This window comes from Thunnus thynnus, chromosome 6 (assembly GCF_963924715.1).
Source record: "Thunnus thynnus chromosome 6, fThuThy2.1, whole genome shotgun sequence".
NCBI lineage: Eukaryota > Metazoa > Chordata > Actinopteri > Scombriformes > Scombridae > Thunnus > Thunnus thynnus.
The window spans coordinates 29,426,688-29,453,547 of record NC_089522.1 but is presented as its reverse complement, the minus strand read 5'-3'; the positions used below and the strand labels follow the sequence as shown (position 1 = coordinate 29,453,547).

The 26,860-nt window shown below is 42.7% G+C and overlaps 1 protein-coding gene across 1 annotated transcript; it reads right to left on the bottom strand.

Annotated features, from left to right (window-relative positions):
• Nucleotides 1–1,248: 1,248 nt before the first annotated feature.
• On the bottom strand, nt 1,249–25,335 carry fam120c (family with sequence similarity 120 member C). Its single transcript, XM_067593300.1, has 17 exons — nt 23,771–25,335; nt 21,776–22,022; nt 21,519–21,601; nt 19,414–19,542; nt 17,417–17,519; nt 17,238–17,311; nt 16,612–16,883; nt 14,530–14,692; nt 14,344–14,427; nt 13,922–14,093; nt 11,610–11,859; nt 10,364–10,478; nt 9,090–9,299; nt 8,713–8,953; nt 8,452–8,587; nt 7,751–7,814; nt 1,249–7,612 (listed from the first exon to the last, which is right to left on the bottom strand). The coding sequence occupies exons 1-17, from the start codon at nt 24,284–24,286 to the stop codon at nt 7,358–7,360; spliced, it is 3,114 nt and encodes a 1,037-aa protein (XP_067449401.1). The 5' UTR covers nt 24,287–25,335; the 3' UTR covers nt 1,249–7,357.
• Nucleotides 25,336–26,860: the final 1,525 nt, after the last annotated feature.

Below are 26,860 nucleotides of genomic sequence, written 5' to 3'. Positions count from 1 at the left end.
AAAAATACTCTATTATGAGTAAAAGTCCTGCATGACAAAGTAAAAGTACATAAGTATTAGCAGCAAAATGTAGTTAAAGTATCAGAATCAGGTTTGTTGTAGTAATCATAAATAATGTAAAAAAAAAAAAAAAACTGTTACAGATTTAAAGTTTAAATTGAAGAGAATGAAATGTCCAAAATATTGACGAGGAATGTGCAACTGTTCATAATGTAAACAGAATATGCAGAATGCAATTAATAATAATACAAGTGTGCATTAATGTAACACATCTTGTTAGATGTGATGGGTAAAAAAATCACAGATGTGCAAATATATGATTGTAAGATTTTTCATGTAGTGTCCATGGTAGAGATAGAGTCCATGTAAATGTGGGTCCTGGTCTTGCTGATGAGGCCAACTGCATTTTTATTTATCAAAGTAAAAGTAGTGGTTTGGTCCCTCTGACTGATATATTATTACATATGACATCATTAGATTATTAATAGTGAAGCATCAGTGTTAGAGCAGCATGTTACTGTTGTAGCTGCTGGAGGTGGAGCTAGTTTACACTACTTTATATACAGTTAGCTAGTTTAGTCCAGTGGTTCCCAACCTAGGGGTCGGGCCCCTCCAAAGGGTCAGCAGATAAATCTGAGGGGTCGTGAGATGATTAATGGGAGAGGAAAGAAGAAAAAACAAAGTTCTGATACACAAATCTGTTTTCAGTTTTTGGACTTTTTCTCTAAACTTTGATTTTTGCTGAAATATTGGATCATTTGAACATTTATTGAAATGAAAACATGTGAGAAGTTTAGAGGGAAAAATCACTATTTGGTGGAGCTGTTAACAACTCATAGACATCTGAAATGTGACCCCGACTACACACTGCTTTTTGTAAGACGTCAAAAACCAAAAAGGTTGGAAACCACTGGTTTCATCTTTAACAATGTGTTGTATTTTAAAAGCTTGTTATATTATCCATTGTGTCAAATCTTCATCTGAAAAGTAACTAAAGCTGTTAAATAAATGTAGTGGAGTGGAAGTATAAAGTAGCATCACATGGAAATACTCAAGTAATTTACAGGTATCTCAAAATTGTACTTAAGTACAGGACTTGAGTAAACGTACTTTGTTACTTTCCATCACTGGGTATTCAGTTACTTAAAAATTCAGATTATTTTGGCCTTTCTTTACTTCCGTACCAACCGATCACGGTGTTTAATCTGACCTTGATCGTCTAAAAATCAAGACACTGGACAAAACAAATACTTTTTTTACTAAAAGAATAAATTTTATTTCAGCACTGTAAGTCATTTCCCAACCAGTACAAACATGACTGCCATCTTTGTCTCTTTCTGAACCATTCCTCCCCTCCCTCTGTGAAATCAGACCACCAACAGCCAGACAAATTAAAAAAAAGCTTTCTTTTTTCTCGTCTTCCCACAAACAGTCTGGTGCTTCCATAATGCTAACAATGATGACAAATTATACCAACCATAATTATAACAGCAATAATGATGATGATAATATTTCTATAACAATAATATTATGGATAAATTTTAACCCTTTTCGCTGCACAGGTAGTTTTGGGTGGCCCTGGGTACTGAAGTACATGCATCGGTACACATGTTGCTGGAGGCATGATTTTGACCAACGTGACAAGAAACGGCCCACAATGATCAACTTGAGCACCTTTGCGGGACTCAGCCAAAGAGGAAGGGGGGGGGTGGGTGGGGGTTATACTGGAGCTTGGGGGGCTGGTGAGGGGGGGAGTGGCAGTGTAGAGAGAGACAGACAGAATAGGGACCCTTATTCAAACTGGATAAAATGCTGCGAGAATCCTGCAAATATAATCAGAACAGGTACAACACAACTGATGATTCTTTTCCACATTCTGTATGACAGACATTAATACTGTTTTAACTTCTACAATACAACATAGTACACTTCTATTCTGGGACTTTTGGTTCTCTTAACATTGTCGAGCTCTTCAGAGATGCTCCCATTTTTTTTTTTTTTTTGCGTAGGCAGTGAGGCAGGGTGCTTTTATCCGCCGGACGAAAACTGTTATCGTTTCACCGGTCGGTAAGAGGTTGAATTTTCCTCGCGACGCTTCGGCTGAGAAGGTTTGCCGTTACACTTTGTCTTTTAGACAAAAGAGAGACCACGTAAAAGAAATCTGTCATCTGTGGATTGTAGTTTGTTGAAACTGACTGCAGTAGGAAGTCTTTTAAGGCTGCAAATTATGATTTTCAAGTAATTTACTGTTTATTTTCTAAATTTATCATTTGGTCTAAAAAAAAAAAAAAATGTCAGAGAAGAGTGAAAAATGTGTTTTATTCACATATTATATTTACTGTCAAATTAGACAAAGAAATGTAGTAAATGCTCATAACTGAAAAGCTGCAACTAGAGCAAAAAAATGTTGCAGATTCATTTCATTTTGATTGTTTCAAAGTCTTTCTTTTGGTTTTTAAACACCTCAACATACAAGTTCATCCTTTCTTTTTTTGCACATTTTATACGTCATCTATTAAGAGACTGATCTCAGATTTGTGTTTCGAGGAAAATTCAGCCTCTTTCATCAGCCTCCGTGCCCACTTAGGAAGAAGACTCAAAGTGTCTTGAGTCTTTTTGGGGGGAGGGGGGAGTAAAAGGCAAGTTTGAGAGAGCGCAACAATTCCATGTAAGAAAAAATACAAAAGAGGGCGCCAAAACCCCAGCATGACTGAAAGCTTGTTTTGTCAGGTGTCATTCCTTCCTGTGTTATTAGTGTAGATCTGATGTGACCATGTGCAGCGGTTCACACAGCCTAAAATTCAGTCAATTAAGAAAACGTACAAATTGAGCGTGAGCGAGCCGACGGGAGCGGAGAATTTTTTATACCCACGATGCCTACAGGCCGACGTGCCTCACACACACACACACCTCTTTTAACGCCTTCACTCCGCTCGCTCACTCACCGTTCCACGAACACACTTCCCTTCCTTCTTCCCTGTCTGTCTGCGTCTCCGTGACGACCACAGTGTAAATACACCGTTACCTCACAGACTTGTCAGATAAAAATCACACGTGCTGTAATGTCATTATATATATAATCATCAGAAAACTTGTTACTCGGAGGGGAGGTGGGGGGGATGGGGGGTGGGGCAAACCGTTGATGGTGTAGGGGTTGGAGGTAGGGGGATGGGGGGGTATATCGAGGCTTTATAGGGGGGTTTTTAGAGGGGGATGCTAGGTGTACTTTGGTTCTCAGGTGTTTACAAGAGATGTTTCGCTGCTTTGTGCAAGGGCGCAGAGTTCAGCTTAGATTGATAATGAGTCGACCACAAAAATTGTTATCAGGGATATTATGAAAATCAAAAACATAGTGCAGACGACGATTTTCAATTCGTAACGGGCAATATTTACTTAAACGTACATAATAAACGGTGAAGTGGTCTAAAGATGCCATATAAAATACAGGTAAGGAAAATCGCAATCATTACAGTTCAAATCTCTAGGTTGGCTAAGCGTATTTCAGTACTAACTGAAGCAATGGTAGAAGGATTAGATTAGAAGATGTAATAACATTAAAAATAGTAAGAAAAAACACATTTGCACAATTGAATAAAACAGTTTTGATTTTTTTTTTTCAGGATTTTTTTTTCCAGACTCTGGCTAGATACATACAGAAACTGATTATCAACGTTAATATAACCTTTACTGTTAGTTGGGTTGATTAAGGGGCGGGGCAGCCCAAAGAGAAAAGAGAGAGAAAAAAAAAACGGCCAATAGAAACGGTCCTAGGGCTAAAAGGAGGAGAGGCAGAGAGGTTGGGGGGGTGGGGGGGTGGGGGGGGGGGGGGGAGGTGGGGGTGATAAGAGTGAAAAGAGAGAACTGAAATACAAGGAGGGTTTAACCTGTGTGTGAAATATCTTGAGTGTATTTGTGTGTGTGACTGCTTTCAATGAGAATCAGTGGGCATGGATTAGACCGTCCAGTCTGTCCTGTCTGTCTGTCAATGTATGTATGTATGTGTGTGTGTGTGTGTGTGTGAGTGTGAGTGTGCATGTACTCTATGAGGATTGGAGGGCAGAGAAAAAGTGAATGAACAGTGTGGTGGGGGTAGAGAGAAGAGGCGAGAGAAAGTGTCATAGCAGGGGGGCGGGGGGGCGTTAGGATAACAAGCATAAAAATCACTGATCAAATATCTATCAAACTAAAACAGACAAGGACAAAAGAGGGACACTACATCATGTATTGTGTTGACTTTTTTTTTTTTTCCATACTAGCTACTGTGTAACTCAGGGTTTAACATCTATGTATCTGTGTGTATGTGTCTCTGTATTCATGTGTTGTGTTATGTGTGTGTGTGTGATTGTTTTTGTGTCTACCCGACACCTCTTAACATGTATTTTTAAAATCCGTCCATGCAAAACTCCCGACTGTGGGGTTTTATAGTCAGTAGAATGTGTTACCAAAAAAATGATCTCTGATGAACCGACAACCACTCCACTGGGAACTGAAACTGCACAAAATCACTTCAGCACAAAAGCAGAGAGAATGCTGCTGGTAACAAATGCAACTGAATACCTGTCTGTCGTACGTGTGTATGCATGTGTGTGTGTGTGTGTGTGTGTATGTGTGTGTTTTGTATGTATGTGTGCTTCTGTGTATGTGTGTTTGTAACTGGCGAGCGAATCGAGAGAGGGCATCGTATACCAGATCACGCTCTGGCTCGCCGCAGAAAAGCCATCTTCTAACAATGTACTGTTGCGATACACATATTTGTACTAATGTCAAAAGTTGAAAGCAGTTAAGTATATGACTCCTAGTAATTCTAGACTTAGTATTTTTCGGCCAGTGGAGCTATATTCTCTAGCCTAGTCTTGGTGTCTTGAGTATTACAGTCCTGTGTTAAGCCCGACGCTGTTACCTACTCTTAACCTATAAAAACACCTACAGCGCTCGGTATGCTTAATCCCTACCAATAACGGCTAACAAGTCCAAACCTCTGATTTCATTTGGTGTTGGTGTAACAGAGACGGCGGCGCAGCCCGGCCCGGTCGTGAGCGTAGGCCTACACTCATCGCTGGGTCAACTGTCAGTGTTTCACTGTAATGGTTGAGTTCATAACAGAGGGGATGTCTGACGCGACTACATTAACACTTACATATAGTCAGGGTTTTTTCTTTTTTTCCTTCAAAAAAAACGGCATTTCATAAGAGCTATTTTTTTTTTTTTCCATGTCAATTTTGTGGCACACGATAGAGCATAAGTCATCAACATAGTAAGAAAATAAGGTGCTTCTTGTTGACTTGCCTTTTTTAAAATGCAATGAGCTCATTTCAACCTCTCTTCGTAAGTTTATAGAGATTTACAATGTTCATGGCCAGCATCTCTCAGGCTGTATCTGTCGGTCTACTGCTTTTTAAAAATCTGCAGTTCTACCAGTAATTGGTAAGAAGTACATAACTTGTGTTTCCGTTGTCAGATGAAACCTACTGTGGGGGATAACATCTCGTTCTCTACAAACATAAGTGCTCTAATAAAACAATTCGGTATCTTATAGAAGTCTCAGATTGTGAGCGGCACACTCTCGGGTCCGCTGTGAGGCCTCCCTCTCCCCTGTCATGTGACATGTGTTCCGACCCATAAAACCTCTGCCTTGTTTGGCTGAGGTACTCGAGGGCAGGGAAGTGCTTCCTGTTGGTCTAAAGTGACACACCAGAGCTCTGCGGGGCAACAGCTCTCGGTGTTGGGCTATCGTCATGACAACAGTTACTCAATCACCACCCCGGAGATGGAGGGATCTTTGAGGCTTTGCTGCCACACCGGTTATATATCGCTGGCAGCCTCAGTCGGCTAGCCTTATTAAAATACACTTTGGAAATAACTTTTCTGAAATCTGAAATGATTCCCAGGAATCCTTGACGTGGAGGATCAGGAGTCCTTTCAGCTTCATAGCAAAAAGTTCTTTTGTGAATGTGTGAGGCCAGTCTGAAGGGAACTCTGCCTGGCAGCAGTCACCGTAACCCTCACCATTCATTTCCGTCATTCGCTGGGCAGCATTATTCTTTTTCTTTTTGGCCTTAACTCCAGAAGGTGCCTCAGAGTTTTTCATTTCTTTATCACCTGGTAGAGGACTGTCCAGTGTGGTTTAACATTTTTTAAAACAAAGTGCTTCTTTGTCTGAAACCACTCTGTTCACATTCTGACGTCTCTCAAATAGATCTCTACCTTTAAATGTAGTTCTACATGTCATAAGGATTTACTTAGGCGCAGGGGACACCCCTCACAGGCTGTCAATTCAACTGTATAGGGGCTTGTTCAAATTCATTATATTTAAATACAACATTAAGTGCTTTTGTTGGGAGAATACAATCAAAGCTTTGGGAGAAAGGGACAAGGGGGATGGGAAGATAATATAATAATGCACTTTTTTTTTTTTTGGAGGAGCGGGGTAAAATCTTGCATACTTTAGGGCTTAAGGTGCATAAATTCATGGGGTCTCTTAGCACAGCTAAGCTCTAGGCTATGCTACATAGGTCAAAGTAAGATAGCACGCTAATACCATGGTGGTGCAGAAGTGCTCCAGTGATAGATAACCAATCAATCTATAAAAAGGGGTTTGTTGCTAGCGAGTATGCTAACTCTATGTGTTCAGCAGAGCGGCTAGCCTGCAGAGTTTTTGGGGGGGGGGGACGCGGGTCACTGCACAGAAGAATGATACTTAAATCTTTCCCCACATATCCAGAGTCAAACTCTGAAAACATCTCTCTGAGCTCATGTAAGACAAATCTTAACACGAGATGGCTATGGCAACGAACCGCATCGACACACAACTACCGACCATGGCGACCAGGCCTAGATGCTGTAACCATGGAAACCACATCCAATCTGTCACCGTAACCGCAAGCTTAACATCTGTGTGCAGAGATTCAAACAATGGGACCATTAAAAAAAAAACACAAAATAAGAAACTCAAACTGTACAGGTACCCATACTTAAGAGGGGGCTCGTTTAAGTGGTGGGCGGTAATGGGGGTGGGGGGGGGTTGGGAGGGTGGGGGGGGTGGGGCTTCAAGCTTATTTTACTCTGAGTGCGGGAGGGAGGCATTTAGGATTTTTGAGGGGTGGGGCGCTTACAGACTCATGGAGAAATCCTCTCTTCATAAAACAATGTAAAACCACATGAGAAAACTAAAAAGGGAGTAACAGCTAACTGCTTTGGCTTATCGCATGGAGCAGCAGAGAGGACGAGGAGGAGCCTCGCGTCGCTTCCTGCTCCATGTGATAAATGTGCACAGCTAGCAGGCAGGGCTACAAAAACAGGGAAAGGCAGTCGAACACAGATAACTCTCTCAGAGCAGCGCATCCCTGTAAGGACGCCGTCACTCTTCCTTCTGTAGCGCTCCGTCTGACGGGCAGTCGTCAAGGCAACAGGGGGCCTCCACTTCCACCCCCTCTGATTGGTTGTCTCTGCTGGCTAAGGCACACGGGATTGGCTGGGCCAGGGGGGCCAGCTCCAAGGGCTGGCCGATGGCGGAGGCTGCTGAGCTGCCGTTCAGCTGCTGGGTCGCAACCTCTGGCGTGGAGCCCGCCTCCTCTGAGGGCTTTGGGGGACTGCTGGATGGGGGGGATGACGTCTGGAGGTTTAAGAGAACAGCAGGAGGTGTCAGATGTTAGAAAATGACAGACGACGAGGGAATTTATAGCATGATTCATCTTGAATAATGAACTACAAGGCTACAGAGCTTTGAGTGAAAGTTAAGCTCGGGTCGTACCTGTGTTCTGTTGGCAGTTGCCTTTTTCCCTCCCCTTACTTTTGCTGGAATCTCTTTACCCCTCCTGTGATGAAGAAACAGACACGTTGAGATGCAGGATAAAACCAGTATCAGTGCCAGTAGTCCGCCTTAAGGCTCGGCCACACCAGCATTTAATACTGTGAGATTTCACACAGAGCTGCTTCATTGTAGCGAAGTAAATCCGTGCAGGGACTTCTTTACTTTCTGGCAGCTTGTGTAAAAGTCAATTGTTGTGCCTGAAATGTAAGAAGCTGTTGTGTCAGCTGATATTATTTCCTGTTAATATAAAATTGCAGTGCAAATGCCTTGAGGTACATAATCAAGTGGATGGTGTAACAATATTCTTAAATGTGCTTTGTTGGCATACGTTTGTTGGATAGCGAGCTTGTTGGAGAGCTGTTTAATGTTTCTGGCTTGATGTTGTATTTACCTTCTGGTATTTCCAATAATTGACTCAGATATTTCGCTCTGCCACTTTCCGCTCTAACGAGGCACTTAAACGAGAATATTTTCTTTAAGCTTATCGCCTCTAGCGGCAGTAACAACAGCCTGTCTGCCATTGAAGAAACAGTGATTAAGATTAAAGCAGTGACTGTTGTTAATAGGATTTCAAGGTTTTGGATACGGACTTCTAAACTATGGTAGTTGTGGTGATTTAAAAAAGTCATCATCGTACTCACCCTTTCCCTGCTCCCACTGACACCACCTGCATGTTGAACCCCCCTCTCCCACGGATTGGTTTGTTCCCAGCCCACTGGCCGACAACCATGCCAGCTATCTCCAGTTTCCCTCCCTGAGGGGGGATGGACTGAATGCCTGAAGAAAGAAATAACCGATTACTGAGATAGACTTCTGTTATCGTAGAGAATGTCTACATCCAACTAAAAGTGTGTTTATAAGTTTATTTGTATGAAAGCTGGAGAAAAGGAGCATCTCTGTACCTGGGAAGGCTCTGGGTCTGTGCTGGGCCGGGTGATGTGGATGATGCGGGTGATGATGAGGAGGCATGCCGCCCATGGGGCGAGGTGGGTAGAGGGGAGGCATGGGGTAGAAAGGGGGCACCATGGCGGGGGGTAGGAAGGCAGGAGGTGGAAGAGGAGGGGGAGGAGGAGGAGGGCGGGACAGGTTGATGCCCTCGAGGATCGCCTGACGCATCTTCTCAACCTTGGATACCAGCTCCTCCTGCAAGGCAGAGAGGACCGTGACTCACAATGACACACACACAGCTGTTAGTTGCAGCCCTACTGTTACTGTTGACTGTGGTTTTAAGATGCTTTCTGGACTTAAAAAGACATCATATCATATCCTCGGTTCCTACCTGCCCCTCACACATGTCCAGCAGGGCAGCCCGGTCTCGAGCGGCCCGGGCCAGTTTGCTCTGGAACAGTTTGCCGTCAAAGAAGCCCCAGGGACAGCAGTGTTCCCATGGCAATGGCTGGCCACACACATCATTGATGAACAGTGCTGTGTCAACGCCGGCCATAAAGAGAGCAGCCAGCTGCACGCCGCGGGCGTCCACCTTCTCCACCTGACAGCCAACACACAAACCAACAGTGACAGAATCTCCGCATCGTATGCAGCGCAGAGAGAAGGGCGGCAGAGAAGACAGGAAGATACAAGTAGAGACAGTGTAGAGGAGTCATGAGTCATGTGGTCTTGCTCTATCTTGTGTCTGAGGCTTCCGAATGCTTTTTATTTAAAATCACCCTTCCGTGGGTTCAGACTGCTCAAACGTCAAATTGATGAGGTTATTACTTACCATGATAAAGATCAGCTCTACATGTGATTAGAAAAGAGCAGAGGAGCAGAATCGCTGTGCAGAGAAATGTGCTTTTGACGTGAACAGCCAGGCTCCTGCTCGCACGAGAACTGATGCTTCACAACGCTTCTGCATCCGGTCTGAAGACGCCGTTACCGGATATGTCTGCTGATTTTCTGTATTTCTCTCATTGTCAACGAATCTCAGAGCCCAACCAACAATTAACTCATCCTACAACAAGTATCGTGTGTGCATCCAAAGCCTGATATATCTTATTCCTCTAGCAAATAAGCTAGTGAAGCTCTGCAAAAGGAACCACCTTCCTGCACACGTGCAGTGGCGTCCGCCATACGAGGAACTTCAAGGTTACAATCTTATCGCTGTTATTACTCTTTGGAGTCGTTTCTAAATAAAATACCGTTGCCTTTGGGGCAAAGGAACATGTCACCCAGTGCAACAATGTGGCTCACTGACATGATTTTAATCGTTTTCGGACAACAACGGAGATCTATGGCACAGAGCAATAAGATAAATCAGACTCTGGATACACATACACACAACACTTGTAAGTAGGATGAGTTCATTGTTGGTTTGGTTCTGCACATGAGATTTGCTGACAATAAGAAATATATAGAAAACTGCCAGCTAAATCCTTCAAAGGACTGTAAAAAGCTGAACATATCACTGATTCTGAGGCTGTTCTGGTCTTGTACCAGTAGAGTTTGTGCTACTCAGAAGTGAGATGCACAAAAACAAGCAAACCAGAAATATAATGAGAACTGTTTGCAGAAACATCTGTATTCAGTGATGATCTAATAACGACGGCGTCTTACCTTGAGCTCCTGTAGCTGGTCGGGTTCGTAGAGCTGGTTGGAAACAGCCTGCGCCAAGAAGGCATCAAGCTCATGTCTATGGAGGATCCTTCCTCCAGGCCACTGCATCATATACCTGAGGGGGGGGGGGGGGGGGGGGGGGGGGGAGGAAAACAAAACATTTTCACAGCAGATATTTTGACTCCAGCAGGTGTTACTAATAACATTAACAATGGCTCCGTTCTATTCAATCGTCCCAGTAAGTCATGAGAGTGTGACAGCGAGCCAGAAAGCAACTGAAAAGAATTCATTAATTTTTAGTATTTACACCTTTATTTTTTCCTGTTGTGACATTTCAAAATGTCTTCTGTGAAAAAGGCCTTTAGAGATAAACGGTGCGTAATTAAATTTGTAAATATCATCCGACCCAGCGGGCGAGCAGAACGGTTTAATAAAAATTTCTAGCGGAGGAAGAACACAAAACGCTCCCTGTCACGTCACGCTGTCACGCTTTACTGCCACTCTTCAAAAAGAACGGATGTCATTGTTAGTGTTATGAGTAACACCTGGGATTTTTCTACCGTGACCAGTTGAAATGTTTACTGTGGAAAAAAAATCCCATCAACATTTTGACATCAATTTGTGAGAGCGAGGGAGATGCCCATCTCGCATAGTCTGTATAAAACCACACAGCCTCGAGAGGAGGTTTAAGCATCTACTGCAGTACGGATAACACATGCTCATTTTAAAGCGGCAAATATGATGCTTTTTGTGATTTTCTGCTGTAATGATATTGGATGTTTATGTTAAACAAGTTCCAAAGCATAGCTGTCAGATAACATCCAGGTCTCAGCCTGCTCTGAACACTTCACTTGCAATGTTTGTTGTTTTTTTTTAACTTTCCCAGTGAGATGACATCAGCTCGTCATGCGTGTCCATAAACGACCGTCCTTTCTGTAATCTTAGCTGCTGAGGTTGTTCACGTTGTCCGCTTGCATATCTTGGATCAAATTTCATCTCAAACGTGTACAGATGTATTTGAGAAGTTGCCGAGGTGAAATCCTACTACTATTGTTTGTTTACGTAGCCGCAGGCCAATCTGAAGAGAGCGGACTCATCGGGAGGTGGGCCTTAAAGAGACAGAGGCTGAACTGACGGGGCTGCGTAAAGGGCCAGTAAAGATAAATTAATAATAAATAAATCATACAAATATATTCCAGCGGAGCCCCAGAATAGAAACATAGATCTTGAAAACGTGCCGTCATACCTGAGCACGCAGCACATGAGCAGCAGATGCTGTGGGACTTGTGCTGGGTTGAGGAGGGCTGGGCAGTCGGAGCGTAAGCAGGCCAGGAAGGCCCTGGTTCTCCTGGAGCGGTCCTCGCTGGCTCGACCCAACCACAGCCGCCGCAGGTTGGGGCAGGTCCACTCCCGGAAACACAGGGCCGGAACCAGCTCCGGAGTCAGGGCTGACTTGGCCTTACCGCTGCTCCACTCTTTGACAATCACTGGAGGAACTGTGGCACGGAGGCGAGAGAGAGAGAGAGAGAGGGAGATTTGGTATGGATATGTGCGGCATGCTTTGGTTTAAAAGGATCTGATGCAACAGTGGGACTATAAATACATCGGAGGCGGTGATACAGATGTTTCGGTGCAGGGGCTTTGGAGCAGATCATCATGCAGTTTAATCGTGCAGTTAACACACTCATCTAAACCCTCTAACAGTGACGGTGCAGGTGTGTTTCTAAGTTATAAGATAAATATAAACACGGGTTCAGTTCTCATGTTTAAGGACATTTTTTAGAGAATAGGCCTCTCTATCATCAGCATTTCAGGGAAAGCACACGTGTAATTACTGACATTAATGTTCTGATCATTTTGCTAACCTTAAACTCGTCTATTAATGTCTAAATCGGCTCCTCAGGAGCTCAGTGACCTGCTGGTAACACGAGGCGCCTCTACTGGGAATTGTAAGGTGCCCTTTCTTTAAATCCTCACTTGGACAGGAGGCTTTTTCTGTTCAGGGGATCAACATGTGGAAGTCTTTACTTACAGAACTCAAAATGGATCATGACTGAGAGCATTTCAAAGGGAGAGGGATCAGTCATGAGTCATCTGATGCTTATTGATTTATGAAACTTTTATGGTTTGTTTTGTAATGTAAACATATGTATTGTTGAGTCTTGTGCGGTTTCACATGTGTTTTACTGTTGAGTTTTATGTATTTTTAAAGTCCAACTAGGGACAGACATTGCAAACTAGCTTATGCAATAAACGCTGTAGTGTGTTGCATAAGTTCATGCTGCATACTTGTCCCTATACAAATATTTACAGCTGGGTTTGGTACATCAAAATGTCCTTCGTGGGAAAAGAATACAGAGTCGCATCAAAGTGGAAAATATTTCATAATAAGTGGCCGCCTCCCTTAATCAGTATTGTGACAAGTCAGCAGATATATAACCACCATAAATATACTTCCCATTAGTGAAGGGAACAGAGAAAAAGGGCCAAGTACTGGATTTAGATATACATGATGGTCAACAAGTAGGATTTCACTGGTACGGCAGCCCAGTCACAGATCAATATGACATGGTGGAGGTGTTCAGGTAACTGTAGAGAAACTGTATAAACATGCTCCAGTATGTGTCATCTTCATTCACTGATGCCTGCTTTTGGTCAGGGGTCTTCAGTGGTTCAGTAAGAAAAGATTTTAAAAATTAGAGGGAGAAGAAAACATATAAAAGCTTTACTGGGGTGGAAAAAGTCCCAGGTAGACTGACATGAAGCCAGCTGCTCCCAAACTTCTCTTCCACTAACACTCAGTTCTCAGTGTGTTCTGCTATCGATGGTTTCCTTCATTGGTTTTTCTATAAAGCTGAAACATGATACTTATCTGCTAACATTAGCTTACATTAACTGAAAACATTAACAGTTCTGTTAGTCATCAATATATTCCCAAGAGCTGGTGCTAAGTACAGTTAGAGCTGCAACTATATTGAAAGTCTAATGAACGTTTTTTTTAAGGAAAAATGTCAATAATTAGTCAGTTACAGCTTCTCAAATGTGATAATTTAAGCTTTTATGTGTCACATGAAAGTAAACTGAATATCTTTAGATCTTGGGCTGTTGATCAGATGAAACTGGACATTTGAAGACATCACCTTGGACTCCATGAAATTATAACTATAATAACGCTATTTTTGACATTTTATTGACAACGATTGAACATTAATCAAGAAAATAATCATCAGATTAATCAAAAATGACATGGTGGGCTCCATGTGCCCTTTTTCTATGAGCTTATGTCAGGTTGCACTGACAAGTCACAGAGACGAGTCCTCATATTCTAGGATTACAAGAAAAAAATAAATCAAAAGTTTCCAGAAAAAAACAGAGTCACAGTTTCACAGAAATGTTTGAAAAGAAAAAAAATGAGGATGTGCAGAAAACTTTTCCCTTTGGTTGGATCCTCAGACGCAACACAGAAAAAATCTGAGTATATGCACAGTCTATATAATATGTTCAATCTATCTCCAACGTCACCCTCATCATCTTTCTAGTCTCCGTCCCAGCACCTACCTTCCAGGGGAGCCCTTTTCCGGAGGGCGAGCCTCTCCAGGCGGCGGTGTGTTTCGGCCAGACTGAAGAGGACGCCGTAGGCATACTGTCTGGCAGCACGGAACAGCAGAGAGGCAGGAGGCAGCTCTGAGTTACACTCATCCTCTATACACACTGGCATCTTCATCTCTCCCTGAGTGGTGGGTGGGTGGGTTAGTGGGAGAGAGGTAAGGACGAGGGAATAAGAAGAGAGATTAAAGAAGGGAGCGACTTGAGGATTCTGAGGAGGTTGATGTATTATCTTTTTATAACACTTGTTAAAACTGTACCAGATGATTAATGGGCCTTGCGGCGTAGAGTGAACGCTTGCAGAGACGAATACAAAGACGTTTTTCTAACAATAGTGAATAATGGATGTCATTTAAGTGAGGAAAACGGTTTACCTTGGTCAATATGTGGTAAATCTGAGGATACATCAGTCCTCTTCTGTGTCTGTGCTCAGCTACACGAAGAACCTCAGCACTAACCTGAAATGAAAAAACTCGGTCAAACCCGACTACGACTGTGCTGCGTCACACAGTTTGAAAATATGTTGTTGTTTTTTTTTTTCATCTCTCACAGACTCTCACCTGAGGCAGAGGGGGTGTGGTTATGTCCATGTGACTCCGCGTCGCCATAGACAGCAGTGACGGAATGTTTGACCCGCTCCCGTTGCCTTGGGAACCGTCTCCAGAGGCCGAGCCCCCCCTTCCGGCGGGATCCTCCCACCGAGAGGGCTTGTCCGTCAAATGGCTGAGAGACAAGACACAGAGGGATGGGTTTAGTTATCCTGACCCGGCTCCACGCTCGATGCTTACTTTGTTTCAATAACGAGTAAAGAGTATTAGCATCGATGTAAGCCTCTCACACACTTAACACACTCCACAGTAAATCCAAGGTGTCCCCATTCTGACTTTTAAATCCCCTTTTTTTTTTTTTTGGAAGAGGACTGTGTCAACAAAACCTCAGTAGCTCTAATCCTTGATTCGGTAAATTCGGAGTCCAGTAGATGTGTGACAGTATTTCAGAGTTGTGATGATTATTTGATTAACTGATTGACAAAACGTGAATTAAAAAAAAGCCAAAAATTTGCTGGTTGCAGCTTCTCAAATGTGAGAATTTTGAAGCTTTTATGTGTCATACATTATAATAAACTGAGGATCTTTAGATTTTGGACTGTTGATTGGATGAAACAAGTCATTTGAAGGTGTCAACATGAGCTTTAAGATATTATAACAGGCACTTTCTAACATGATCGGATGAATCAGTAATGATACAGTATTTAGTAGCCATCTGCTGTTCTGCTACACCGGGTTTGCTCAGTCTGATTCGTCTCTGTTGGCCTCAGCTTTGTGAAAGTGGGCCAACATGTCGGTAACGCACAACGTGATGCTTTCAAAAAGAGCACTTCATCGATTTTGCCGGACTTCAAAAGAACAAGCAGAACAGTGATAGAAGAGAGAACGAGAAGAGCGGTTTGCTTTCTTCTTCCTTGTCAAAAATCTGGCACCTACATTACCCACAATGCAACTCGACTCCGTTCACTTCAGTGACATCACATGAAGCAAATAATCAGATTTCTTCTGAAACCATAAAAGGCCTCGTAAAAAACTATTTAAAGCTTTTCTTTAAGTGGTTTGAAAACCGCAACAACACACTGCGAGACTCAAACAATGAGCTCAGAGGTCATTACTTCCCAGAATTAAAACACTGGACTTTTAAAAAATTCAAGCTGACTAAACAGCCACTTGCCATAAATCTTTAAGTGCTTTTTTTTTTTTTTTTTTAAAAGTACAATCGACCTTTCAAGCAGCACGTTCCCTACTTTCTCCCTTTTTCCCCTTCTGAGCATTACTGTGGTAAAAAAAGGTCAACAAACTGCAAAAAGCCAAACTCTCCTTGTGATTAGTCAAAACATGCATTATTGCTCCACCTTAAACAACAAAGTCTCCTTTTCACTTAAAGTCTCCTTCCACTCAAAAAGATGTTTTTATTCTTAGTTGCATGTTTGAGCTTCACTGTGCAGAACGACGTGTGTGCAGAGTTCGACACTAGAAGGATGTTTTCACATTCAGCTACTGAAAGTTTCTCTGCACTCATAAAAAAACCTGATTTTAAAGGGGTGGGACTATGAGCATGATTTGTGACATCACAACTAGGTCCAGTATGCAACTGGAGGGGAGAGAGAGAGAGAGAGAGAAGGGGTACTGGTGAGCCGTGAATCACATAAATAAAACTTTTTTTTTTTCTCCGATTGTTTCACGGCGGATACGTTCTAAAGCACAAATAAACACGCCCACACCTCCGCACACAGCCCTGCGTGAAGGTGCAGCATCGCCAGATTTTGTGTGGATGCAGAGCTCCATCCTGTCTGCTGTGGCCTCTCTGCTCTCTGTGTGTGTGTGTGTAGTTCAGCACTTCAAGCAGACACACACACACACACACTTGCAGCTCTTTACACATCCGAGACACAGAGACAGAGAGCAGAGCGGAACAGAGGAGAGACACGGATAGGCAGATAAATACACCAGCACACACTTCTAGTGGGTGATACATGATGATGGAGAGGGGTTACTTTTACCTTTAATACCTGACTGGAGAGGATCTTTAAATGTAACAGAGGTAGCTATCAGTTTGCTAATCATGTCTCTTATGCTCGCTCCGTGTCTTACTTTGCATTGCTGTCGTTGGGTTCATCTCCATCTGATGACGAGGAAGGAGACGGAGAGGGACCGGACTGAGTGCCGGTGTGATGGTTGGGTAATCGGCTTCCCCCCTGAGTGGAATCATATGGAGCTGACCAGTCAGAGAGGCCCATCTTGCCTGTCAGTGAATCGTTGCAGTCTTGGGACGGTGGTGGTGGGTTCTGGAACAGAGGGGTGGAGCCAGGTCCGTACGGAGCATTTTGATAGGGTGGCTTTAACCCCGGAACCTGGGGAGGGAACTGTGGAAATGGAGAGGGGGGGGGGGATAGAGGGAAAAGAAAACGCATTGGCGAAGGAGGGAAAAGAAGCGGGGGGGGGAGATGTCTCACGGACAGGAACTGATACCGTCCTGTTTTATTTCAGATCAAACTATGAGCATCTAATGGAGGCTGGTAGGGAGGATTTGGGATTGGAAAGGACTGCGGTCTCCTCCCTTAGCCAGTTATTCCCCTAAATGAGCACATGCCACAAAGGGATTTCAAAGAGTAAAAACTTAATCCACTCTGCTACATGTAGATTCATGTAGAGCCGTGAACAACTACACACACACACATAAAAGAAGATGAGAGGATTACCGAGCAGAAGGAATCTACCTGATTCTTTCCAGGCTGCATCGGTCCCATGTGGCCAGGTGGTCCCCCAAATGGATTGGGTCCAAACCCAGGTACTGAGCATGATGAGACAAACAATTAAATACACATTTAGTAACTCAAAACACAATTACATGATTCTGTGGTCTAAACTTGTTTTCTAAGCAGTTTTACAAACTCACAAATGAAAGAGGAGGGCCCCATGTTGGGCGAACGTGGTTTGGAGGCGGCTGAGAAATACTCCACAGCTTTCTTGAATCGCTCCACTTTGTCCTCCATACGAGACTGTGAAGAAAGGAGAGCACACGGTGTTGACAACATGTAATGTTGGGATCATGTGGAAATGTTTGAATGTCCAGCTGAGGGACGTGCAGGTCTGCTGCCGAGTTATTTTATATTAAACCAAAGTAAAGACTTAAAGAAACTCATGTCAGGCGTTCTTGTTCATTTGTCAACATCTGTTATCCAACATGGCTTCCCCCACTAACCTCCTGACCTCAGGTCAACACAGTTTTAGCATTAAAGAGAGACCACAGGTGCCATTGATAAATACACAATCCAATAACTGGTTTCATCTTAAATCCAGTTCGAGACAAATGTGTCTCCCAAAACACACCGACTGCACCGACGGTCCACATTCAAAAACTACTCAAAACTCAACTTTAGAGCTACTTTATGTACTTTTAGTGTGTTTTAAATAGAGATTTTTCTACTTTCTTCTGTGTAAAACATCTTTGAGTACCTTGAAAAGCACTCTATAAATAAAATGTATTATTATTATCATTATTATTATTAAAAAATACCTGGATTTGGCTTGCATGTTTCTATATTTTTATTATTTAACAGATCCCATTAAAAGACCAAAATAGAAAAAATAAAATAAAAATAAATATATCTGTGTGACTTCCTCACCCTGTCTGTGGCTCTTCGCCATAAACCAATTTGTTCCAATCAAAAGATAGAAATCTTTAAAAGCAGGTAATAAAACAGCTCGGCACTGTAGTCTCTACAAACATTACTCAAATGGGAGGAAATAGTGCATTTGTCGGGGACTATTTTCAGCCTTGGATTCGGTAAGTGAGTGAGTGAGTGAGCCAGCGGCAGGATGTTTATGTGGAATCCGCTCAAAATAAACTACAGTTTGTTCATAAGGAAATGAAGGGAAAACGTCACCCGCTTTATGTGTTTGAAATCATTTTTTTGGACGACGACGACGGAGGAAAAAATATTTCTTGTTAGTAGAATCGATTCGTCGTCGGCCTCGGTCTTTTCGTGACGTTTGTTGACAGTAGAAAACATCGACAGACGGATCCTTTGAGGTCCAAGTTTAACAAACACAAATATACGACTGGCATCTGAAACTGATGACCGAACTGATTCTCACTACAAAGTCGGGCCGGTTGGACGGCTGTCCTTTGCTTATCTACCGTACTTCCAACACTTTTGATCAACTGTAACATCATACTGTTACATTATTATCTATTTAACTGACTTTAGCTAAATGATAGAGTAGAATCAATTATATTTAAGTCCAAAACCCAAAAAAGATATCACATTTACAGTCATATATGACATCATATCCTCAGATTGGAGAGGCAGGAACCAGTGAATTTACAGCATATTTGAGTTTTTTTAAATTGCAATGAATAATCAATGATCAAACTGTTCCATCCATCAACAGATTGCTTCAGCTCTGACTGTCTCCACTGCATGAACTTGATGTCAGCCATTAAAAGCTGCTGCAGTTTTAGCTCAGCCTCCCACTGGAGCAGCAAGAAGATAAACGCCACGTTGACGAACAGCAGTGACGAGACAAAGGATGCTGATTAGTTCAAACGCTAATGAAACCCCAGATATACATGTTCAATAACAGTCGACTGAGTTTACATTTAATTTCCCTTTTATGAGTAACACTGCAAATATTACAGCACCCTCTTCTGATAAAACTGCCAAACACACACATGACTATATATAAAAAGGTGTGGTAAGATTCTTCTATGGTTGAGCACTGATGTGTGAGGATGCTGACTCAGGCCTTGTGTCAACAGCGATGACCTATTTAAACTGTCAGAGGCGGTTTGGTATATAAGGTCGAATGAGAGTTGAAAGCATGTTCTTTTCTTTTACATTTTCTGATAGAATATCTCAGTTAAAAACGTCCGGCGTGCACTTGACCGACCTGTGACTGTTTGAAGACATCTCTGGCGATGGCGTCGAGGTTTCCCAGGTCTTTGATGGAGGAGACGTACTCGGAGACGGCCTTGATCACCACCTCACAGGGCGGCAGCACCAACTGATGGGCTCGCACCTGAGACGGAAAGAGTGCAGAGGTTTAAATGTATGTATTTGGTTAGATAGAGAGAAACACAGTGACAGTGCAATCTGAATATGTTCATCTGTATTATTTATCTTTTAAATTTAAACCTCACGACCAAATATATTTAATGCCACAATTAAATCAGACCTTTAAAACATGATAGATTCATTTAAATGCTAACTTTTACGTTGGATTTCAATAGAGAGTCTGACACCAAAATAAATCTTGCTTATCTAAATATTCTCCTGGTGCCAAATTTGAAAAATTACCACTCAGGACTTCACTACGAGCTGCACATTCTCCTCTTAGACATTATTCAGCATAAGAGCAAAGAGAAAACTCCCTCTGATGTCTGTGCAACATAACTGCTAACGTGTGTATTTTACAGGATCAAAACGCTACATTCATGTACTTATTAGGACTGTAACAAAAGGATAATAATAATGTTTTGTCTGACTATAAGTCAAAAGTGCAGCAGGTGTTCAAGTTTACTACAACATATGACAAAGAGAATCAGAAAGCTCTGTCATTTTAGAAGCTGGAACCTGAGGACGTGTAGCGTTTTTCCACTGTTTTTACTGGAAAAATGGCTGAAAATCAAAACAGTTGACTTGCCAGTTATTTTCTGTCAACCAATTAATTTTTTTTTTTCAGCTCTGGTACTTTTTATGACACATTAAAGGCAGACAGAGCAGCTACTTGAGGATTTCTAGTGTTATTCGTAAGCAGTGACACAAAACAAGGCGTCACGATATATGAGAATAACAGACAAAGTGAAAGTAAGGAATGCAAAGCAGCAGAGAGGCGTTTCCTCTGCTGAATCAGCTCATCACAGCACCTCCGAACCTATTATCACACTTCAAGTTTCAAGTTTACCATGACGATAGCTGTGTTTCCTTTAGATTAACTAGAGCATTTTAAGCAAACTTTTGAAATGTCGCCAAAAAAAAGGAAAACGTGAATTAGGTGCGTTTCCATCAACTGGTTTAAAGCGGATAAACTACACAGCGCATAGTTTCATCAGTAGATGGCGGTATAAACTTAAATAATCTGCCAGTAAACACAGTAGAAGAAGTAGAGGTTGCCAACCTGAAGCAAAACAAACAGTTCTACTGCGTGGCGAGAGAAAAACGGAGAGAGTTTGTTTCAATTTGGCAAGTTGTGATTGTTCTTCCGCGTCAGCTAGTGTCGGCCATGTTTCACGCTATCTGGAGACGCCGAGAGTAGAAACAGCTGATCAGTCATGCGAGTTAAACGTTCACTACATCATTATTTATCCGACAAATGCGTTTCCTTTACCAATTTTGCTTTTTTGACATTTCCAAAATCCACCTCGAGCGAGTGTAAAAACTCTTTCACGAGATTGAGGACGTTTTTTCAAACTTTGGCGTTTCCATTAAGCTTTTTTTAACGCCATACTTAAAATGCGCATAAAAATAGTTTAATGGAAACGTGACTAATTTGTCTAGATCACTCACTGTACAGATCAACACCAGAGATTCTAATGTATGATTGTCATTTCCCAACTGACTGGGAATCATTTCTCCCAGTTAGTATCTTCCTTATCTATTTATGACTCATTCGTTCCCATCATTTCTATTTTGACTCACTGCGATTATAGAAATTAACTTTTCCCGCAGATGTCTCACAATGGAAGACTTTTATAGAAGAGAGGACACTCCCTGAACCTTTAGAAGGATCTTATTGTGAAAGAGTTTGCGCTGAACAACAGCAAATAACAGATCAGAAAACAGGAATGCTTCTTTCTAAAAAAAACTACTAAAAAAAACAATAAAACAGGGAAATTAGAAATAAAGCTGCGTCCCAAGTAAAGACCCGGTTCTGTTTACACCTGACGTAAATCAAGCCTCACCTCATTATCAAAACATATGTTATTATTAGAGCTAATGCGATCTTATAGCAAATTGTGGTTTGCAGAGGACTTTGGACTTCGAAGCATATGGTACCTTGAGAGAAGCTAGTGGGTGTTCTGGTCCCAGCAGACTCCAGTGGAAGGCAGCCAGGTCCTCATCAGGCAGAATATGGTTTCCTGCAAGACGGAAACTCTTTCAAATGTTTGTTGTGTCAATGAACAAAGTATGACAGTCGAAGAGAGGTGCCAAAAATATGTTTTAGTTTCAGCAACAAAAGAGCAGGGTGGTATACATGTCTGACTGTGTGTGTGTGTGTAAGCTGTGGTATGTGAAAGTGTGCCGCTCCCTACCCAGCAGAGCAGCGAAGCAGGGCAGGTGCTGTGTCTTGAGCCCGAGCTGCCTGGCAGCCTCAGACAACAGATACTGGTGTGTGGTCAGGTTCTTGCCGTTCCAGCTCAGTTTGAGCGCGTGCGAGGAGAAGTAGGCGGGTACGTTACAGAGGGCAAACTCGGAATCCTGAGCGATCAGGCCAGCAAATCCATAGTCCCTGTACAGAGACAGCACTTCCTGGTGGTGGTCCTCCAAAGTCTGTACAACCTGTGGATGCAAAGTGGACAAAATTCAGCGTGATATATTATAAAAAGCCACCAAGCTAGAAGTCCCTGCAACATACTCAATTTATGATAAAAAGGTGGAGTTCACACATGCCAGTGGTGCTGACGCTTCAAGCTTCATATGCTTACAATATACTTTAAGATATCCAAATCACAGGTGAGGCACATACCCTGACGTAGGGCGACATAATAGCTTCATAGAGCGCTGACAAATAGCTAAAATCTGAACCGCTGTCAGCTGCGCCTGCAGAGGCCAAATGACGAGTGACGTGCGTGGTTATGTCTCAGAGTGAAAGCAAGAGAGAGAGTCATGATTACATGGGGATTGTTATGTTAATCATGTTCATCAAAGTCTGTGTTAATCAATGCGAAAACTAAAATTATATTCAGTTACTTCATTAAAAATGTATTTAATGAGCTGGTAATCAAATCTCTTCCCTCAAATGAATGCGATATGGGACAGGGACGGCAATGCTGATTGTGTGGCTCCTGTTTTATGACAGACTACTAAATCTGTCAGTCACCGATTATAACATTTAAACCAATTTGAACAGCTAAAATAATGCAAAAATTCCATATAGATGGATTAAACATGTGTTGCACTACATGCAATAGCTGCACAAAAAGGAATGGATTTAGAAAAAGGTGTAACTCAAGTTGATACTTGAAGCTGTTTCTCAGAATACAAGTTGGAAAAACAAGTACACCTGGGATCTGTGAGTAATGATGCCGTACAAGCGCGAGGAGCATCGGAGTGTGTTGTACTATCATGTGGGTGGGATTTTTCTATTCAAACAAGAACCCTCTGAGGATACACCATGGCATTGTGTTGTTTTTTTTTTTTTTAATGCAAGCATGCAAGCAGACGGAAGGGTAGATAAAAGGCGAAAAGAGAAAGCTATAGGTAAAGTTGACTGCATTTATGACAGGCCTCAAAAAACAATGTAATGAGTCACGTTTCCTTTTTGAAAAACATCACCTTAATTTATGCGGTGTACCATATGAGATGTCTGTTTTAGATAGCAGACATCCACCTTAACCTTCTATTTATGTCAGAGCAAATATTTTGTCAACAGGTCATTTGCATAAAAAAAATATTTTAATTGTTTTTCTCGATCATCAACCGACGGAAATACACAAAATAAGTCATCACAAATGCAGCACTGTCAGGCACTGGGGATCTATAAATAGTCTATCCACTCAGCAGTTGTTCAACAATGTATGAAAGGTTCACTGAGTTCATGTTATGTAATCTATAGGCTAGACTAGGTCATGTTGTACAACACATGTTTCTGACTCCTATTTAATCGGGATGTAGCTGCTGCTTCACATATCTAAAAAAAAAAAAATCTGTTGCACTGGATACATTTCTCCTCCCAGTAGACCATCCCAGATACATCCATGAGAGCAGAGCAGACCAGCAACACAAAATCAGCTAGAAGCACAAATCTATGCCCTGCTGGCAAGATACAGCCAAAGCAAAACAACCTGTTTGACAGATCGGGTTCGTATTTTTGCACAGCGTTAAGTTGAACAGCAAAATTACACATTGGCTCGTTTCAGTGGTTATGGGCTGGTGGTAGGACTTTCTCACAAACAGGAAGGAGTTAAACAGCTCCGAATGATGTAAGCTACTAAATGGGCGTGCAACAAGAAAGGGCAAGTATTATATGAACGGCATGGCAAATGACCACAATAAAACAACTTCACAGCTTTGATCACATTGCTCACCCGCACTCGGAAGCGGAACATGGCGAGGCGGACGCAGTGGCTGAGGCAGGCCGGGGGCAGGAACCATGCCCGGGGAGGCGGGGTGGCCTTGCTGCCGACGTGGTTGACTATCAGCTGCGCCGTCTGTCGCTGGCCCTGAGCTCGCCGCGCCCACTCGGGCCAGCGCTCCTTCCCCAGTGTGCCGTTGAAAACCACGACCAGCTCCAGGCCGCCCTGGTACAGGCAGGCCTGCGACAGGGCGGCCAGGTAGCCCAGCATGGCGTTCCACTCGCCCCCGCACACCCAGTCCGTCTGGTAGCCGCCGTAGAGGCGCTGCAGGCCGGAGTCAGCGTCGATGAGGATCCTGGCAGGCGGGGGCGGGGGAGGCATGGGCCCGGGGTGATGTGGGTGGTGGTGCGGATGATGATGGTGAGGGGGCTGGCGGGCCGCGGTACGGGCAAGCTTCAGGAGGTCCACCGGGACTGCGGCCCCGGGACACCGCTTCTCTAGATATTCTTGAAAACCCTGCACTCCCATGACGGTGTTATTGAGCCTGTGGGTTTGGCCGGGAGCGGGCTCTGAATACGTCCTGTACGCCGTGTTTGTGATGTGGTGTGGGGCGAGACTGTAGCTAGCTGTAGGCAAGCTAACTGGTCTCCGGTGTAGTGACTAACTGTAGAGTTTAGTTAAACCCTGCGAAACCACGTCTGTGTCACCCAGACTAGTGAAATGAGTCACCATGCACTGCTGTGCAAGTGTGTCAGCTAACGTTACTTTTTTCCCGAGATAATGAATTCCTCAGTTTTGGTCGTGGGTGCTCAGTTTAGTGTCCATCCCTGTGGATTTCTGGTGAGATGCCAGCAAGGCCAGTGCAGCTACCTACAACCAGAAAAAGTTCACCATATTTCCTGCTTCCATAATTTGGCTTTAACATAACCGGCTTCCAAAATGTGGTTGGCAGCTAATAACGGAAATGCATGCCAGGTGGTGGATATTATCAAGAAACTCTACAAAGTAGTGATCCTGCTGGTTTGTGCACATGAAACAGATGCAATACTGCGCATTAGTTAGCAACCCACAGGCTGGACGGCCAGTTCGCGGACATGATGTTACACCGAGCAGCTCGCAAAATCCTTATTTTTTTTAATCTGACAGCTGAAATATTTGACATTTATTCTGCACTACCTCAGGCAAATGTCAGCACATGTGTAGCGATAGGTTACTGGCTCGCGGGTGTCAGAATATCAGTTAAAAATAAACTAAAAAGCGGTGAGCCTGGTTGACTGACTAGCTGTACTAATATTTGCTAACTGTGCGGCTAGCTGCTGTTAGCTGCTGGCAGGGTCCCCGGCGTGATTTGACGCGTCAACTCCCGAAGACAAGTCCGGGGCGGACACGACGCGGAATGAGATGGATGTTTGACGAAATAAAAGAAAAGTAACTTAAAAGAAAATAAAAATAAAAGCCCGATGGTGCCTCCCTCGCTTTCTTCCACACTCACGGCTTCATGTTGCAGAGGGGAACATTACTTCCAAGCGACATCAGCCATCTTGCGACTTCCTCGCGGCCCAGTTGAGTGGGAGGGAAGAAGGTGGAGGGAGGAGGCGCGCCCGCGCGGGGGAAGCTGGGAAATGTAGTGTAATAGCTGTCTCACGTCCAGCTTGGGTAGCTGTTGTGAGACAAAGAAAAAAACTACAACTACCAGCATATGGATACCAACGGTTTGGATGAGGATAAAAAGCAGGAGAGTAGAATTTCTCCAAGTGGTCCACAAGTGATTCAACTATTACAACCGCCGTTATTTGACCGTTATCTGCCCACTATGCCGCTCTGAAAGTATCTCCTCTTGCATATAAACATGTACATATTTATAACAGAACTGCTGCTGAGGCTAAATATCTGCCTTATAGAAGACATTTATAATACTCCAGCAGTGATTTAGGAAATCTGAGTAATGAAAGCTAGTGAATAAAAAAAAATCAAGTAGGCTTTGGATTCGTCGTTATTTTGTACATGAGATATTCATTGTGGTGTAACAGGTAGAATCGTTCTGTCCCGTCCATGTTGAGTATCAGTGAGTATGTCGCCTCCCTGTGGATGTGTTCAGCTCGGTCCTCTCGGGAGGAAAAAAGTGTCTTTTGGGGGGAAAATGAGGAACAAACCAAAGTAGGCCACCGGGCCCTCAAGGCTCTCTGTTCAGTTGCCATGGTGACGTGAAGCTAGCCTGATGGACTGCAGCTCCACTGTGTTTGCCCTCCAGTGGTGGAAAGTAACAGTACATTTACTCAAGTACTGTATTTAAGTACAATTCCGAGGTACTTGAGTATTTCCATTTCATGCTACTTTGTACTTCCACTCCGCTACATTTCAGAGGGAAATATTGTACTTTCTACTCCACAACATTTATTTGATAGCTTTAGTTATTTTTCAGATAAAGATCTGACACACTGGATATTATAACAAGCTTTTAAAATACAACATTTTGGCTTTTGATGTCTTACAAAAAGCAGTGTGTAGTCGGGGTCACATTTCAGATGTCTACGAGTTGTTAACAGCTTCACCAAATAATGATTTTTCCCTCTAAACTTCTTACATGATTTAATTTCAATAAATGTTTGCTAATCAAAGATTAGAGAAAAAGTCCAAAAACTGAAAACAGATTTGTGTATCAGAAACGAAGAAAAAACTATTTTTGTCCAACCTTTTCTACATACTGCTTACACACCAATGCTTCAATATTAATAATCTAATGATTTATACATAATATATAATGTACTTAAGTACAATTTTGAGGTACCTGTATTTTACTTGAGTATTTCCATTTTATGCTATTTTATACTTTAACTCCACTACATTTCAGAGGGAAATATTGTACTTTTTACTCTACTACATTTATTTGCCACTTATAGTTACTTTTCGGATGAAGATTTTACATAAATAATATATTTTAATTTCCTAACTGTTGTTAAAATTGTCTGCTCTTTTCTTTTTTAAAATTTGTAGCACTTTTAGCTGTATTATTGTGTGAAAGGAGCTATATACTGTAAATAAAGTGTATTATTATTATTATAAAAACATGATTCACTTATATAATATGATGCAGAAGTATTA